The sequence below is a fragment of the Schistocerca piceifrons genome, chromosome 9 (genome assembly GCF_021461385.2).
Source record: "Schistocerca piceifrons isolate TAMUIC-IGC-003096 chromosome 9, iqSchPice1.1, whole genome shotgun sequence".
Classification (NCBI taxonomy): Eukaryota; Metazoa; Arthropoda; class Insecta; order Orthoptera; family Acrididae; genus Schistocerca; species Schistocerca piceifrons.
In genome coordinates, this window is record NC_060146.1 from 24,340,247 (window position 1) to 24,357,304 (window position 17,058).

The 17,058-nt window shown below is 42.7% G+C and overlaps 1 protein-coding gene across 1 annotated transcript in view; it reads left to right on the plus strand.

Annotated features, from left to right (window-relative positions):
- The window catches only part of LOC124717221 (YLP motif-containing protein 1-like), a 288,410-nt gene that overhangs the window by 118,531 nt on the left and 152,821 nt on the right, over window positions 1-17,058 (plus strand). Inside the window, exon 5 of the mRNA XM_047244009.1 lies at window positions 5,352-5,424. Within this exon, the coding sequence (XP_047099965.1) occupies window positions 5,352-5,424 (73 nt within the window). The remainder of the gene's footprint in view (window positions 1-5,351; window positions 5,425-17,058) is intronic.

The window sequence follows — 17,058 nt, forward strand, 5'->3', positions numbered from 1 at the left end:
CAATGTGAAGGCTAAAAATGGCTCTGAGCACTATGGGACTTAACTTCTGAAGTCATCAGTCCCCCAGAACTTACAACTACTTAAACCTAACTAACCTAAGGACATCACACACATCCATGCCCGAGGCAGGATACGAACCTGCGACGTGGCGGTCGCGCGGTTCCAGCCTGTAGCGCCTAGAACCGCTCGGCCACCCCGGCCGGCCCAATGTGAAGCTTCCCTGAAGTTTTAGAGTGGTATTATGTGGGGCAGACGTACGCCTCTGGGGGTCATGGAAGGCGCCGTAACGCCTGTGCGATACGTGAGTGCCATCTTCCGACCGCTAGTGCAACCATATCGGCAGCACATTGGCGAGGCATTCGTCTTCATGGGCGACAATTCGCGGCCCCATCGTGCACATCTTGTGAACGGCTTCCTTCAGGATGACGACATTGCTCGACTAAAGCGACCAGCATGTTCTCCAGACATGTACCCTTATCGGAAATGCCTGGGATAGATTGAAAAGGGCTGTTTATGGACGAAGTGACCCACCAAGCAGTCTGAGGGGTCTACGCCGAATCGCCATTGAGGAGCGGGACATTCTGGACGAACAGTACCTTGATGAATTTGTGTATAGTATGCCACGATGAATACAGGCATCCATCAATGAAAGAGGACGTGCTACTGGGTATTAGAGGTACAGGTGTGTACAGCAATCTGGACCACCACCTCTGAAGGTCTCGCTGTATGGTGGTACAACATGCAATGCGTGGTTTTCATGAGCAATGAAAAGGGCGGAAATGATGTTTATGTGGATCTCTGTTCCAGTTTTGTGTACAGATTGCGGAACTCTCGGAACCGAGGCGATGCAAAACTTTTTTTGATGTGTGTATATAGATTTAGATGTGGACTTTACAAAATGAGGGACATGGTTCTTAAAATGGCACATAATCCCTACGGACGGTAGTGCATGCTTAGGAAAGGTCTCCAGTGTTGGCCACAAAGTTGGTAAGGAGTCCTTTTTTAGGGCATCCCATTCCTTCAGCAGCACGATTGACAACTGTTGGAACACCGTTGGTGCATGTGGACGTCCTGCAATGCATCTCTGTAACGCATCCCACATGCGGTCAGTGGGGTTTGAGTCCAGGGAATGGGCAACTAGTCAATTCCCCGTTTTATCCTCTCGTTCTAAGAGCTCGTCCACTTGTACAGTTAGATGTCGTCGCGCATTACCGTCCATAAAAATGAAGTCAGGGCCGAATGCACACCCTGAAAAGACGCGCATGGGAAAGGAATACAGAGTCCCAACTACACTGATAGGTGAGTGTACCGTGATCAAAGATTTGAGGGTCAGAATGCCCGTGCAACTTTACTCCCCCGCACACCATGACATCTGGACCACCAAAGTGATTGTATTCGACAGTGCACCGTGGTGTATTACATGTTCTCACCTCTCGCCACATAAGGATACGTCCAATATTGCAGCTAATATTGCAGCTGATTGGTACGAGGCGCGCACGCTCGTGAGTTGTCATCACTGGATGGCAAGCAGGAAATATTTCCCTCTCATGCCCCCACACACAGCATCAGCCGTGCTACTTTCCCCTCTGCGCCCCACACAGGCCTGAGGTAAATCCTTTAATGTTTCGTGCGTTACTTGCAACACAGAGAGCAATAGAGGACACCGATTCTGGTTTCTTCAGTGTAGCAAATCGATGTTACGAAATAACAATAAATTTATTAATTCTTGGTAATTTGTAAGTTTTGTAACTTCGTAGCTTTATATGTACACACACACACACACACACACACACACACACACACACAAACAAACTTGTCTAGCTTGAAGGGGGGAACCAGATGGCGCTATGGTTGGCCCGCTATATGGAGCTGCCATAGGTCAAACGGATATCAACTGCGTTCTTGTAAATAGGAACCACTATTTTTATTACATATTCGTGTAGTACGTAAGGAAATATGAATGTTTTAGTTTGGCCACTTTTTTCGCTTTGTTATAGATGGCGCTGTAATAGTCACAAACGTATAAGTACGTGGTATCACGTAACATTCCGCCAGTGCGGACGGTATTTGCTTCGTGATACATTATCCGTGTTAAAATGGACCGTTTACCAATTGCGGAAAAGGTCGATATCGTGTTGATGTATGGCTATTGTGATCAAAATGCCCAACGGGCGTGTGCTATATATGCTGCTCGGTATCCTGGACGACATCATCCAAGAGTCTGGACCGTTCGCCGGATAGTTACGTTATTTAAGGAAACAGGAAGTGTTCAGCCACATGTGAAACGTCAACCACGACTTACAACAAATGATGATGCCCAAGTTGGTGTTTCAGCTGCTGTCGCGGCTAATCCGCACATCAGTAGCAGACAAATTGCGCGAGAATCGGGAATCTCAAAAACGTCGCTCCTGAGAATGCTACATCAACATCAGTTGCACCCGTACCATATTTCTATGCACCAGGAATTGCATGGTGACGACTTTGAACGTCGTGTACAGTTCTGCCACTGGGCACAAGAGAAATTACAGGACGATGACAGATTTTTTGCACGCGTTCTATTTAGCGACGAAGTGTCATTCACCAACAGCGGTAACGTAAACCGGCATAATATGCACTATTGGGCAACGGAAAATCCACGATGGCTGCCACAAGTGGAACATCAGCGAACTTGGCGGGTTAATGTATGGTGCAGCATTATGGGAGGAAGGATAATTGGCACCCATTTTATCGATGGCAATCTAAATGGTGCAATGTATGATTATTTCCTACGTAATGTTCTACCGATGTTACCACAATATGTTTCACTGCATGACAGAATGGCGATGTGCTTCCAACACGATGCATGTCCGGCACATAGCTCGCGTGCGGTTGAAGCGGTATTGAATAGCATATTTCATGACAGGTGGATTGGTCGTCGAAGCACCATACCATGGCCCGCACGTTCACCGGATCTGAAGTCCACGGATTTCTTTCTGTAGGGAAAGTTGAAGGATATTTGCTATCGTGATCCACCGACAACGCCTGACAACATGCGTCAGCGCATTGTCCATGCATGTGCGAAAATTACGGAAGTCGAACTACTCGCTGTTGAGAGGAATGTTGTTACACGTATTGCCAAATGCATTGAGGTTGACGGATATCATTTTGAGTATTTATTGCATTAATGTCGTATTTACCGGTAATCACGCTGTAACAGCATGCGTTCTCAGAAATGATAAGTTCACAAAGGTACATGTATCACATTGGAACAACCGAAATAAAATGTTCAAACGTACCTACGTTCTGTATTTTAATTTAAAAAACCTACCTGTTACCACCTCTTCGTCTAAAATTGTGAGCCATATGTTTGTGACTATTACAGCGCCATCCATCACAAAGCGAAATATGTGGTGCAACTAATACATTCATATTTCTTTACGTACCACACGAATGTGTAATAAAAAATTGTGGTTCCTATTTTTAAAAAACGCAGTTGATATCCGTTTGACCTATGGCAGCGCCATCTAGCGGGCCAACCATAGCGCCATCTGGTTTCCCCCTTCAAGCTAGACAAGTTTCGTTCTTTGTAGGTTTTTCGTTTGACGCTTATTTCATGAGATATTTGGCCCAACTAAGGACCGCGTTACATATTCTATTTCATGTTCACTTCTTTCTTTCTCTTCTCTCGGGCTGCTCTCCTGCCTGCTGCCAATTTTGCCAGATGTTTAGCTGTTAGTTTCCTGTTGGTCTTCTGTTTTGGAGCCTCCTGAAAAACCTCGAATTCAGTTATTGCCTTTCTGTACCTGTCCCTATTCATTGCCTCCATTTCTGTAAGTCCAAGTTCACCGAGGTCTTTCTTTATTCCTTGCAACCAAGAGTTGGGTGTTTTCCTCTGTTGAATTATATTGAAGATTTTCTTCGTTAATCTGCCATCATCCATTCTCACCAGATGATCAGAGAACATCAGCCTTCTCTTTCTCATTTCCGTTGTGACTGGTTTAATAAATTGGTAGATCTTTTCACTGTTCATCTTTACCCATTTTTCACCATTTTTTGTGTCCACCAAGGATCTTCCTTAGAGTTACTCTTTCCTTCTTCTCTATCTCATCTGTTAGACCTTTGTTCTTGAGGGGGAGTGTTTGTGCTGCATACTGAAATTCTGTTCTCGTCACTGTATTGTAGTGTAATAAGTTTGCATTTGGTGATAGGCTTTTTTTGTTGTGCAGATTCTGTGAAAAAATGTGTGCCCTCCTGAGTTTAGCTAATCGAAGTTTGATAGCTTCTTTTTCTATGCCAGTGTCCATTATTGTTTCTCCCAAATATTTAAAGTGTATGACCCTTTCGATACATGCAATAATCGTGTGCAATTCTTTGATTTCCTAATATTTGTTAGACACGAATTTAGTTTTTTCTTGTGGTATCTGTAAATCAAATTTAGCTGCATGCTTTGCTAAGGTTTCTGTTTGTTTAATTGCATCTGCTATATTTGAGGATAGGAGAGCAATATTACCTGCAAAAGCTAGTGCATCTATCGTAAGGCCTTTAACTGATCGTCCAGAAGAAATTACCTTTACTGTTCGGTGTTCCTATATTATATTTTTTCTTTAATCCTTTGATTTGAGTTTTTCAGTTTCTTTCATTAAAAAAAGAGCAGAAAGTGCAGGCTCCCCAGAATCCGAAATGCCTGCTTGTGACTTGAGGTCGAGAGATTTTACTCCCTGGGGTAATTTGTTTTCTTTTCCACTCATAATCCATAAAATTTGTAAGGTTGGAGTGCTGGAGCTTTCCGAAGATTGTTCGAGATACAACTACAGTGTTAGTCAGAGGGCTTGTGTTTGGTCCGCGAGAGCTACTTTATTTCGCTCAAGTACTCCGGCAAGCCAGTGAGGACCCCCCTCCCCCTCCCCCGCTATCCCCCACCTGCGGATGCGCCACAATCGAAGTCGCACCTCTCCGCCTGTTACAACAGCGTAACAGGTTAATGGTATACATATAATTTTCAGCCATAATTTAAATCGCCTCGTATGATGAACAGCAGATGAGGAACAGTGATTCAAAATTGGGGCGCTAGTACTGAAAGGTTGAGAAACGCATCAGTACGTATTTATTTGCGTTCAGATGGATGTTATGGTGACGGAATGTTAATTTAAGCGGGGTGTCCAAACGAGTAGCCATTTTCATGAATGCACCACTCTGTGCGCCTTCTGGCCTAGCTATGACTCGTCTGCAATGTCTGGCTGATAGTTTCCACGTAAACATGCACACCGCTTCTGTAATACAAGGCCCACAAAGTCCCGTTTATACACTTCTTTTCCAAAGTCTGTGTCGTCTTTCTTCCGCAACTGATAGATGGTTTCCATTTTTTATTTCAGAAAACCCCAGAAGTCTGAGAAAAATGAAACGTCCAGTTTGAAGAAAACTTCGTCGTCACAAACGGATGTACTGGTAAGTATTACTTACACACCTTCAAATGTTTTACTTGTTGTACATTTCCATTTGGAAGGCGCGAAGTAGTCCAAGAATAGCGCGTATGGTAGAATGTTACACAATAGTTTTCATTATTTGTCTTGATTCTGAGAGTGATAGTAATCCTGATAATCGGTGTCAGTTGATAACAGTAGTCTCCAGAACACTGTAATATCCTTATCTGGTAATGTTGGTTGGAATACACTCTAAGAAATTCTGAAGCTGGCAAGGATAAAATACAGGAGCGAAAGGTTATTTGGAATTTGTACAGAAACGAAACAGCAGGAATAAGAGTCGAAGAACGTGAAAGGGAAGGGACTGAGCGAGGGTTGTTGCCTATCCGTGATGTTATTCAACCTATAAAGTTATCCAGCTGTGAAGGGAACCAAGGAGCAATTTACCGAGCGGAAAAGTAATAACTTCGAGATTTGATGACACTGTAATTCTGTCAGAGACAGAAAGGGACTCGGGAGGGCAGCCGAACGGAATACGTATTGTTTTGAAAAGCGGTTAAAGATGACACTCAACAGACGTAAAACAAGTATAATGAAAAGTAGTGAAATTATGTCAGGTGAATTAGATTAGGAAATGAGACACTAAATGTAATCGATGAGTTTTGCAACAAAATAACTGTAGATAACCGATGTAGAGAGAGTATAAAATACCGACTGAGAATAGCGACAATAGTATTTCTGAAAAAAGAGAAATTTGTTAACATGGAATATAAATTTGTGTGTTATAAAACATTTTCTGAAGGTCTCTACATGAAGTGTAGCCTTCTACAGAAGTGAAACATGGACTAAAACAGTTCCGGCAGGAAAGGAACTGAAGCTTCTGAAATGTGGTTGTATTGCAGAATGGTGAAGGATAAATGGGGAGATCGAATAGGTAATGAGGTACTGAACAGAATTGGGGCGACAAGAAATTCGTGGCACAACTTGACAGAAAGAAGGGATCGGTTGATAGGACATGTTTTGAGACGTCAGCGGATCACCAGTTTAATGGTGAAGAGAAATGTGGGCGGCAAAAATCGTAAGACCAAGAGACGAATACAGTAAGCAGATTCAGAAGGTTGTAGGCTTATTCGGAGATGAAGAGGCTTGCACAGGATGGAGTTGTATGCAGAGCTGCGTCACACCTGTCTTCGGACTGGGGATCACAACAACATTATCGTAATCCAGTTAACATATCATGTCTGTTTACATTGCTTACGATACTTGAGACACGTTACTGCGCTAATGTAGATTTTATAGTGACCTGAACCAAATTACTATCAACTGAAACCAGTCATCTGGGCTATCATAATATTGATATGAATAATATCAATTAAAATTGTTATTAGTTACGTTTGGACGTTACTGCACCGCGCGAGGTTGCAACAAAAGGGATTTAATTTTTTTTTACCTTTGTTTGTGGCAATATTATTTTCGTTATCTCAGACTGAGCTCTTTTCCTACCCTCATTCCAGTTGGCTGCTTCTTTCAGATCATCTTACGACGGCGTGCTAAAAAGTAATGCCTCCGAATTTTTTTATGTGAAAATTCTTAAAGCTTTTTACACAAAACAAACGTTATTAACATTATACATCTTTACTCCTCATGTCTACGTATTTCCGCCCCTCTGCCTCTAGAAGGATCCGAATTGTAACGTACAACATGGCGACGTGTAACGTAACTACGTCAGTGCGTGAGACGCTTTGTGCTGTAATCGAGTTCAGAGTTCGTCCCCACATGGTGCATCCTCTCCTTCGGGAAGAGAGTGCCAGACCACGCACCAGCGCCGCAACGTCTGCGACTATCCGATGCCTTGGATTCCTGTGATCGATCATCCTCCATACACACAGTTCAAAAAAAGTTTTGCGTCATTTCGGTTCCGAGAGTTCCGGAACCTGTACACAAAACTGGAACAGAGATCCACATAAACATCATTTCCGCCCTTTTCATTGCTCATGAAAACCACACATTGCATGTTGTACCACCATACAGCGATACCTTCAGAGGTGGTGGTCCAGACTGTTGGACACACCGGTACCTCTAATACCCAGTAGCACGTCCTCTTGCACTGATGCATGCCTGTATTCGTCGTGGCATACTATCCACAAGTTGATCAAGGCACTGTTGGTTCAAATTGTCCCACCCCTCAATGGCGATTCGGCGTTGGTGGTTGGCAGGTCACGTCGTCCATAAACGCCTCGACACTTCCCTTGTTGAGAGCCCTTCCTGGCACAAAGTAACCATGCGGACACGATCGAACCGCTGTATTGACCGTCTATGCATGGTTGAACTACAGACAACACGAGTCGTGTACCTCCTTCCTGGTGGAATGACTGCAACTGATCGGCTGTCGGACCGCCTCCGTCTGTTAGGCGCTGATCATCTGTCGTTGTTTACATCTTTGGGTGGGTTTAGTGACATCTCTCAACAGTCCAAAGTGCTGTGTGTGTGATACAATATCCACAGTCAACGTCTGTCTTCAGGAGTTCTGGGAACTGGGGTGATGCAAAACTTTTTTTGATGTGTGTAGTACCTGCTTGGTCCTATCCGATTTTCCTCTGTTCCCAAAACTTAAAACACCTTTAAGGACTTCTGTTTGATAGTGACGAAACCTTGCAAGCAGAGATGAGGTTATGGCTCCGTCAACAAAGTCAAACACTCTACAGTGACGGTGTCAACAAACAGGTCTCTCGGTGGGAGAAATTTGTTCGTCGCCAGGATGACGTAGACATGGAGAATAAAGATGTAGAATGTTAACAGAATTTGTTTCATTTAAAAACCTTTAGCCCCATAAATATACTCTGGGTTAATGAATATGACACCTTCCTGAGAGACTGTCTCCACTCTTTTCCAACTTTATAAGTGTAGACCCGACGTGGTTTCAATTCAGAGAAAGAGTATCTGAGGCAATTGAGAGAATTATGCTGAATAAATTAATAAAAGTCGGTACTGATAGCCCATGGTACACAAAACAGCTCAGAATAGTGCTACAGAAGCAACGAAAAAGCGATGCCAAATTGAAAAGAACACAAAAGCTCCAAGATTGCCAATGTTTTACTGAAGCCCGAAACAAAGAGCGGATATCAATGCGAGATGCTTTTAATCGCCTCCACAACGAAAGTGTTTCTCGAAATGTGAGAGAAAATCCAAAGAGATTCTGGTCGTATGTAAAGTAGAGGAGCAGCAAGACACAATCGATACCTTCACTGAGTGATGCCAACATTAATATTACCGATAACAGCACCACTAAATCCTAGTTATTAAACAGTTTTCAGATATTTCTTTACCAAAATAACGAAGTAAATATTGTAGAATTCGAACCGAGAGCAACTGCCAACATGAGTAACTTAGAAGTGGTTATCCTCAGTGTACCGAAACAGCTTAAAGCACTCAATAAAGACAAGTCTTCCGGTTCCTTTTAGGGTATGCTGATACAATAGCCACATACATAGCAATCACATACAACTGTTCGCTCGACGAAAGATCCGGATCAAAAGACTGGTAAGTTGCACAGGTCACTCCAGAAACAAAATAGGAATAATTGCTGAAACACAGACTCATATCACTAACGTAGATTTGCAGTGGGATTTTGGAAAATATACTCTGTTCGGATATTATTGATGACCTCAAATGTAACGGGCAGCACCGATTCAGTAATTATTGTTCTTGCAAAACACAGCTAGCTCTTTATGCGCACTAAGCAGTGAGTATTATCGTCAGGAGATCTCAGATTAACTCCATATTTGTAGATCTGCAGAAGGCTTTTGACATAATACATCATAAGCAACTTTTAATGAAGTTGCGTGGCTTTAGAGTATCCCTACAGTTGAGCGACTGGATTCGAGATTTAATCTCAGAAAGGCCACAGTAAGTAGTAATCCACGAAAAATCATCAAGTAGAACAGAAGTGATATCCGGCGTTCCGCTAGGAAGCCTTATAGCTCTTTTCTGTTCCTAACCCGCTTGAACGATTTGGGAGACAATCTGCGCAACCCTCTCAGTTTGTTCACATATCACGCTGTCATTTACCGTCCACTAGAGCCATCAGAAGGTCAAACCCAGTTGCAAAATGGCTTAGACGCGGTATCTTCATGGTGCGAAATAAGGAAAAAGTAACAAAGAAATCCTTTAAATTTCGGTTACAAGATAAATCAAACAAATTCAAAGGAAGTAAATTCGACTAAATATCTAGGAATAATGACGAACAAGTTAAATTTGAATGATCATATAGGTAATTCTGTGCAGAAGACAAACCAAGGACTACGTTTTATTGGCATAACGCTTCGAAGAGGTAACAGTTCTAATAAAGAGACTGTCTATACAACCTTTGTTCATCTTCTGCTACAGTATTTTTGTGCTGTGTGGGATCCTTACCAGATGAGATTGACTGAGGACATCGAAAAAGTTCAGAGAATAGCAATCATTTTGTATTATCGCGAAATAGAGGAGAGAGTGTCACATACATGATACTCGGATTATTTGAAATTTCAAACGAAACAGTTGTCTGCTCTAATAATTCTGTGTTTCATTCCACGACGCGTTTCGGGAGTTCACACTTTCATCTTCAGGTGGAACAATGTTGTTGTTATTGTCGTGATGGTCTTCAGTCCACAGACTGGTTTAATGCAGCTTGTCATGCTACTCTATCTACGAGTAACTACTGCAACATACGTCCTTCTGAATCTACTTACTGTATTCATTACTTGGTCTCACATACGTTTATCCCCCCCCCCCCCCCCATCCCCAACCACTCTTCCCTCCAGTACTGAATTGGTGGTCCCTTGATGTCTCAGAACGTGTCCTACTAACCAATCCCTTCTCCTGGTCAAGTTCTGCCATAAATTTCTCTTCTCCCCAGTTCTATTCAGTACCTCCCCATGTGTTACGTGATCTACCCACGCAATCTTCAGCATTCTTCTGTAGCACCACATTTGAAAAGCTTCTATTCTCTTCTTGCCTCAACTGTTTATCGGCGAGGTTTCACTTCCATACATGGCTACACTCCATACTAACACTGTCAGGACAAATTTATTTTCTTCAGAAACGCTTTTCTTGTCACTGACAATGTACATTCTGTATTCGCTCAACTTCGGCCATCGTTATTTTTCTGCCCAAATAGCAAAAGTCGTCTACTACTCTTAAGTGTTTCGTTTCCGAATCTAATTCCCTCAGCATCACCTGATTTAATTCGACTGAATTCTATTATGCTCGCCGGCCGAAGTGGCCGTGCGGTTCTAGGCGCTGCAGTCTGCAACCGCAAGTCAGCTACGGTCGCAGGTTTGAATCCTGCCTCGGGCATGGATGTGTGTGATGTCCTTAGGTTAGTTAGGTTTAACTAGTTCTAAGTTCTAGGGGACTAATGACCTCAGAAGTTGAGCCCCATAGTGTTCAGAGCCATTTGAACCATTTCTATTATGCTCGTTATGCTTTTGTTGATGTGTTCATCTTATATCCACCTTTCAGAACGCTGTACATGCCGTTCAACTGCTCTTGCGACTTCTTTGCTGTCTCTGACAGAATTCCAATATCATCGCAAACCTCAAAGTTGTTATTTGTTCTCCCTGAGCTTTAATTCCTACTCCAAATTTTTCTTTGGTTTCCTCTACCGCTTGTTCAATGTACGGATTGAATAACATCGAGGACAGGCTACAACCATGTCTCACTCCCTTCTCAATCATTGCTCGGTTTTTAAGCCCCTCGACTCATATAAGTGCCATCTGATTTATGTACAAGTTGTAAATAGCCTTTCGCTCCCTGTATTTTACCCCTGCTACCTTCAGAATTTTAAAGGGAGTGTTTCAATCAACATCGTCAAAAGCTTACTCTAAGTCCACAAATGCTCCCTTTAGTTGTCCTATCTTCTGCACTGTCAGTAGTGGCTCGCGTGCGCCCACATTTCTTAGTAATCCAAAATGATCAGTTTCGATCTGATGTCAACTATTTATTTAGTATTCTGTTAGATAACACGAGTATCCTCGATTTAAAAGTATCAGACACCCATGTACAAAAGAGTTTGAAACATATGATTTCTTTATAGATGAGTTAAGGGGGGTTAGGACTTCAAACTGGCCTACCTGGAGCAGGAGAGGCACCACAGGACATTTTAATTTCCACTGTCTATACTTTTACAAAGAAATTCGTAAAACTTTGTCAGAATGACCAGGAAGGATTCAGGATTCACCCTCATAGCAGTGGAAGTTCGAAAACATAACAAAATATTTTTTTTGCATGTGAAGTTCCATCGTTTTTTCACTTTCTATTGGCTGCACTTGTTGCTGTAGATACATTTTTCTTCATAAGTAAGAGAGATTTTTCGATGAATTTTGCACAGCAAGAAAACCATACTTACAGGTGTATGACACTCTAGAAATTATTTAATTTATGAAAAAATGAATGAGCTGTTACATTTCAAACGTCATGTTTAGAAAAAAACTCAAATTTTATAGTTTCTTATCTCAAGTTTTATCACAGTTTTTAATAGATCTGGAAAATTATAGAGAGTTTTGCTTTAAGGAGTTTGTGTTTAATAAGCATACCAGGTTCGAGAGTAGTAAGATATTTGTTTTGGATGTTACATGTACCTAAGTACAGAAATTTGAATTTTGCGGAAAATGGCCGTTCAAGTTTCTGCTTGTATTTGGCATTCTTTTAGAACTGTCCAGCACCATAAGCTGGTTCTCTTTCATTTTCTAAATCAGTTTTCTTCCTTTTCACATTCCTGTGATGCACTCCTCTTGATTTTATCACCTCCAAAAGTGGTTTATCTGCTTTCACTTCACGACACAAAGCTTTGATGCAATTCACTCTGGGCTTAATTCCCATTTTCTCTAAAACATATTTCCCACTTTGCTCACCATCATTGAAACATGAAACTGCATCATAAACACCAATAGTAAGTCCATTTCTTCCCACAAAAATGGTTTTTGGCAATATTTCCCATACAAATTAGTTAAAACTTTCATTTCGGTTTCGGGCGCCGCCATGAAGTTTTCATTTGCAAGGCCCCTGGCTTCCATTACAGCAGTTGGTAGAGAATTCCTCTCATGATATTCTTCACTTACGTATGACAGAAGAATGATGTCGAGAGGGGTATGGCGCTGCGTTTTGGTACACTTAAGACCAAATAACGTTCTTTTCTAATCTTTCAAATATATATGTTTTATACATCGATCTATTCAGGTAGATGTGCGCTGCAAAATAGGCACATTTTTGAAAAATAGATGTTTTTAAACATTTTGACGTCCTACCCCCCTTAATGCGTTAAATATTTTACTACAAGGATGTAGCACCTTTATGGCTGGACGCGCTAAACCTTATTTGTGTTCTTTTTATTAGTATCGAATCATCCCCTGGATGAGTATAGTCTAGGTAATTTGTGCTCCATTTTAAGGAAAGATGGAAACCCAGTTCTAAGCAAAGAAGGGAAAGCAGAAAGGTGGAAGGAGTATATAGAGGGTCTATACAAGGGCGATGTACTTGAGGACAATATTATGGAAATGGAAGAGGATGTAGATGAAGATGAAATGGGAGATACGATACTGCGTGAAGAGTTTGACAGAGCACTGAAAGACCTGAGTCGAAACAAGGCCCCCGGAGTAGACAATATTCCATTGGAACTCCTGACGGCCGTGGGAGAGCCAGTCCTGACAAAACTCTACCATCTGGTGAGCAAGATGTATGAAACAGGCGAAATACCCTCAGACTTCAAGAAGAATATAATAATTCCAATCCCAAAGAAAGCAGGTGTTGACAGATGTGAAAATTACCGAACTATCAGCTTAATAAGTCACAGCTGCAAAATACTAACACAAATTCTTTACAGACGAATGGAAAAACTAGTAGAAGCCAACCTCGGGGAAGATCAGTTTGGATTCCGTAGAAACACTGGAACACGTGAGGCAATACTGACCTTACGACTTATCTTAGAAGAAAGATTAAGGAAAGGCAAACCTACGTTTCTAGCATTTGTAGACATAGAGAAAGCTTTTGACAATGTTGACTGGAATACTCTCTTTCAAATTCTGAAGGTGGCAGGGGTTAAATACAGGGAGCGAAAGGCTATTTACAATTTGTACAGAAACCAGATGGCAATTATAAGAGTCGAGGGACATGAAAGGGAAGCAGTGGTTGGGAAGGGAGTAAGACAGGGCTGTAGCCTCTCCCCGATGTTATTCAATCTGTATATTGAGCAAGCCGTAAAGGAAACAAAAGAAAAATTCGGAGTAGGTATTAAAATTCATGGAGAAGAAATAAAAACTTTGAGGTTCGCCGATGACATTGTAATTCTGTCAGAGACAGCAAAGGACTTGGAAGAGCAGTTGAATGGAATGGACAGTGTCTTGAAAGGAGGATATAAGATGAACATCAACAAAAGCAAAACGAGGATAATGGAATGTAGTCGAATTAAGTCGGGTGATGCTGAGGGAATTAGATTAGGAAATGAGGCACTTAAAGTAGTAAAGGAGTTTCGCTATTTGGGGAGCAAAATAACTGATGATGGTCGAAGTAGAGAGGATATAAAATGTAGGCTGGCAATGGCAAGGAAAGCGTTTCTGAAGAAGAGAAATTTGTTAACATCCAGTATTGATTTAAGTGTCAGGAAGTCATTTCTGAAAGTATTCGTATGGAGTGTAGCCATGTATGGAAGTGAAACATGGACGATAAATAGTTTGGACAAGAAGAGAATAGAAGCTTTCGAAATGTGGTGCTACAGAAGAATGCTGAAGATTAGATGGGTAGATCACATAACTAATGAGGAAGTATTGAATAGGACTGGGGAGAAGCGAAGTTTGTGGCACAACTTGACCAGAAGAAGAGATCGGTTGGTAGGACATGTTCTGAGGCATCAAGGGATCACCAATTTAGTATTGGAGGGCAGCGTGGAGGGTAAAAATCGTAGGGGGAGACCAAGAGGTGAATACACTAAGCAGATTCAGAAGGATGTAGGCTGCAGTAGGTACTGGGAGATGAAAAAGCTTGCACAGGATAGAGTAGCATGGAGAGCTGCATCAAACCAGTCTCAGGACTGAAGACCACAACAACAACAACAGTTTTTCACACATAACAATGTTTATGATGTATCTCCTGAACTGTGCGTCGTACAGTGATCTTATTTTGCATGTAATTCAGTGGTGTATGTGGATACTACTTGCGAAATTGATTACGGGTAGAGTTGATAGTAAATAAGTAATAAATTATAACGTGAAGTCTTATGTTGAAGTTTTATTAAATGAGCAGCGAAAATTTAGTGAGACAAAAAAGTTTGTAGATTGTACTTAAAGTTCTCTCATTGTCAGATAGTGGTTTGTGTGATTTCCACACGGCGAGTTGCGCTGCTTCAAGACACAAACACGGTTTCTAACTTTAATACTTGGCGTATTGTGTTAACTCTGCAATGTAAGATTATAACTCTTAATCAGTAGGCTATAGTAACATTTTAAAATTTTGAAGCCGATCAATAATACAAATATGAAACATTGATGAACAAATTTTTGTAGACTCTGGCATCCGTCAGAAGGGTAGCCTGCAAAAGGGATTGGATGAACGGTTTAGCTGATTGGTAATATGGACAAGTGACATGTAATAGCGAGAGCACAAGACTTAACACCTTAGTCTGCTGTTACTTATCAATTATCTTGTTTCAATATCTCGATCTGTTTCATGTTTTCATAACATAACTTCCTTGTAAGTTAGAAGAACATAGATGGCAATTTGTGGGGCACTTAAAATACGCTGGAGTCACACACAAGTTAAAAGTTGGATACAGTATAAAACACACAGAACAAGAGGCACTTAAAAAAGCACTGTAAACAAGGGAGCACGCATGAACAATAAAAACCGCTGGTAGGGACCTGCTGAGGGATGGGACGCCTGAGAGGAGGGGAGGAAGGTGCACAGGGGCTGGAGGGGGTGAGAGGAAGAGGCTGGGGGCGCACAAAGGGGCAGGAGACGGGCGGGGTGGGATAGGAAGTGTGAAGGCCAGGCAGAAGGGAGCACAGAGACACAGAATGGAGTTTGGGAAAGGGAGGTGGGTGTAGGAGGGAGGAAAGCCACTCAGGGTGAAGGAAGGAAGGAGGGACGGAGGCCTGGGTAGTAGGTGGGGGGAAGGTGGGGTTAGAGTTGGTAGGAGGGGTAGAGATGAGGGCGAAGCTCATCATATGGGAGGTACAGGTGCTGGAAATTGCACTGGGAAAGGAAGTGGTGGTGAGGAGATGGAGAGGGGGCAGTAAACAACGGTAAAGGCACGTAAACAAGCACAGGGTGGGGAGGAGAGAAGACACCAGGGGATGTGGGGGATTGAGTCTGTGGATGATGTACAGGGTGCAGATGTGTTCAAGGAAATGAAGGAGGTGGGGAAGGGGATGAGGTCATAGAAGGGATAGAAAGCAGGTATATGGAAAGTGAGGAGGTGGACTGTGTGGCATGCTAGGCTATGGAGGGCTTTACAGAATCTGGAAGGGAGTGTAAATCCAAGTGACACTGTCATAAAAAAGGATGGCGAGGATCAAGGATTTGTAGGTGTGGAGGATGGTGGAAGGATGCAGTCCCCATGTCCGCTCAGATAGTAGTTTCAGGAGGCAGAGTCTGTTGTGGGCTTTGCATTGTATTGTAAGGAGATGGGGAGTCAAAGTGAGGTGATGGTCGAGGGTGAGGCCAAGGTATTTCAGGGTAGGAGTGAGGTGGATAGGATGACCATAAATGGTGAGGTAAAAATCGCAGAGCCGGAAGGAGTGGGTGGTATGACCTATGATGATTGCCTGGCTCTTGGAAGGGTTGATACGAAGGAGCCACTGGTTGCACCAGGTGGTCAACTGTTTGAGGTGGGGGAAGGGTACGATGGGACTGTTGAAGGGTAGGATAAAGGACCAGGAAGGCGGTGTCATCAGCAAATTGGAGGAAGTGAACAGGCGGGGGAGGTTTGGGCATATCGGCAGTGTACAGGAGATAGAGGAGAGGGGAAAGGATGGCGCCTTGGGGCACGCCGGCATTGGGATAGAAAGTATGCAAGTTGCAATTGTGGATAGATGACGTAGGAGGGATGATGGGAGAGGAAGGAAGCAATGCAACAGATGATGTGGAGAGCATAGGTCTGGAGTTTGAAGAGGAGCCCAGGATGCTAGACATGTTTGTAGGCATTCTGGAGGTCAAGGTATCAGAGCGACAGGAGTTTAGTTGGAGAGAAAGATGAGCTGGTGGTCGACTGAGAAGGAAGGCCAGCAGCTGCACTCGGTCTAGCCAAACCGCAACTGTGTGGCCTACATCATTCATGGGTCGTTAATTTAGCTCCCAATAATATAGTTACTTTTGGTGTATGTTATATAAACGTTGTATGTTTCATACAATTTCATACAATTTCGCAAACTTGCCATCGGCCAGAGAGTTTAACCAAAGGGTCACTAGTGTTTAATTTAGGGCGTGTAATGCGACCCGTGTGGCTCAACTGCTAAACGAGTTTGAGCCAAGACATTTCGATGAAGAGGAACTGCATGTGAGCCCAAACATCTTTGGGTTGTTAGCTTGCACTCTTCGAACACAGCATCACCATTGGGGAACAAACATTGTACCACGGGATGGATCTGATAGTCAAAATGGTCACATGATCCTCGACACTAACGCAGCC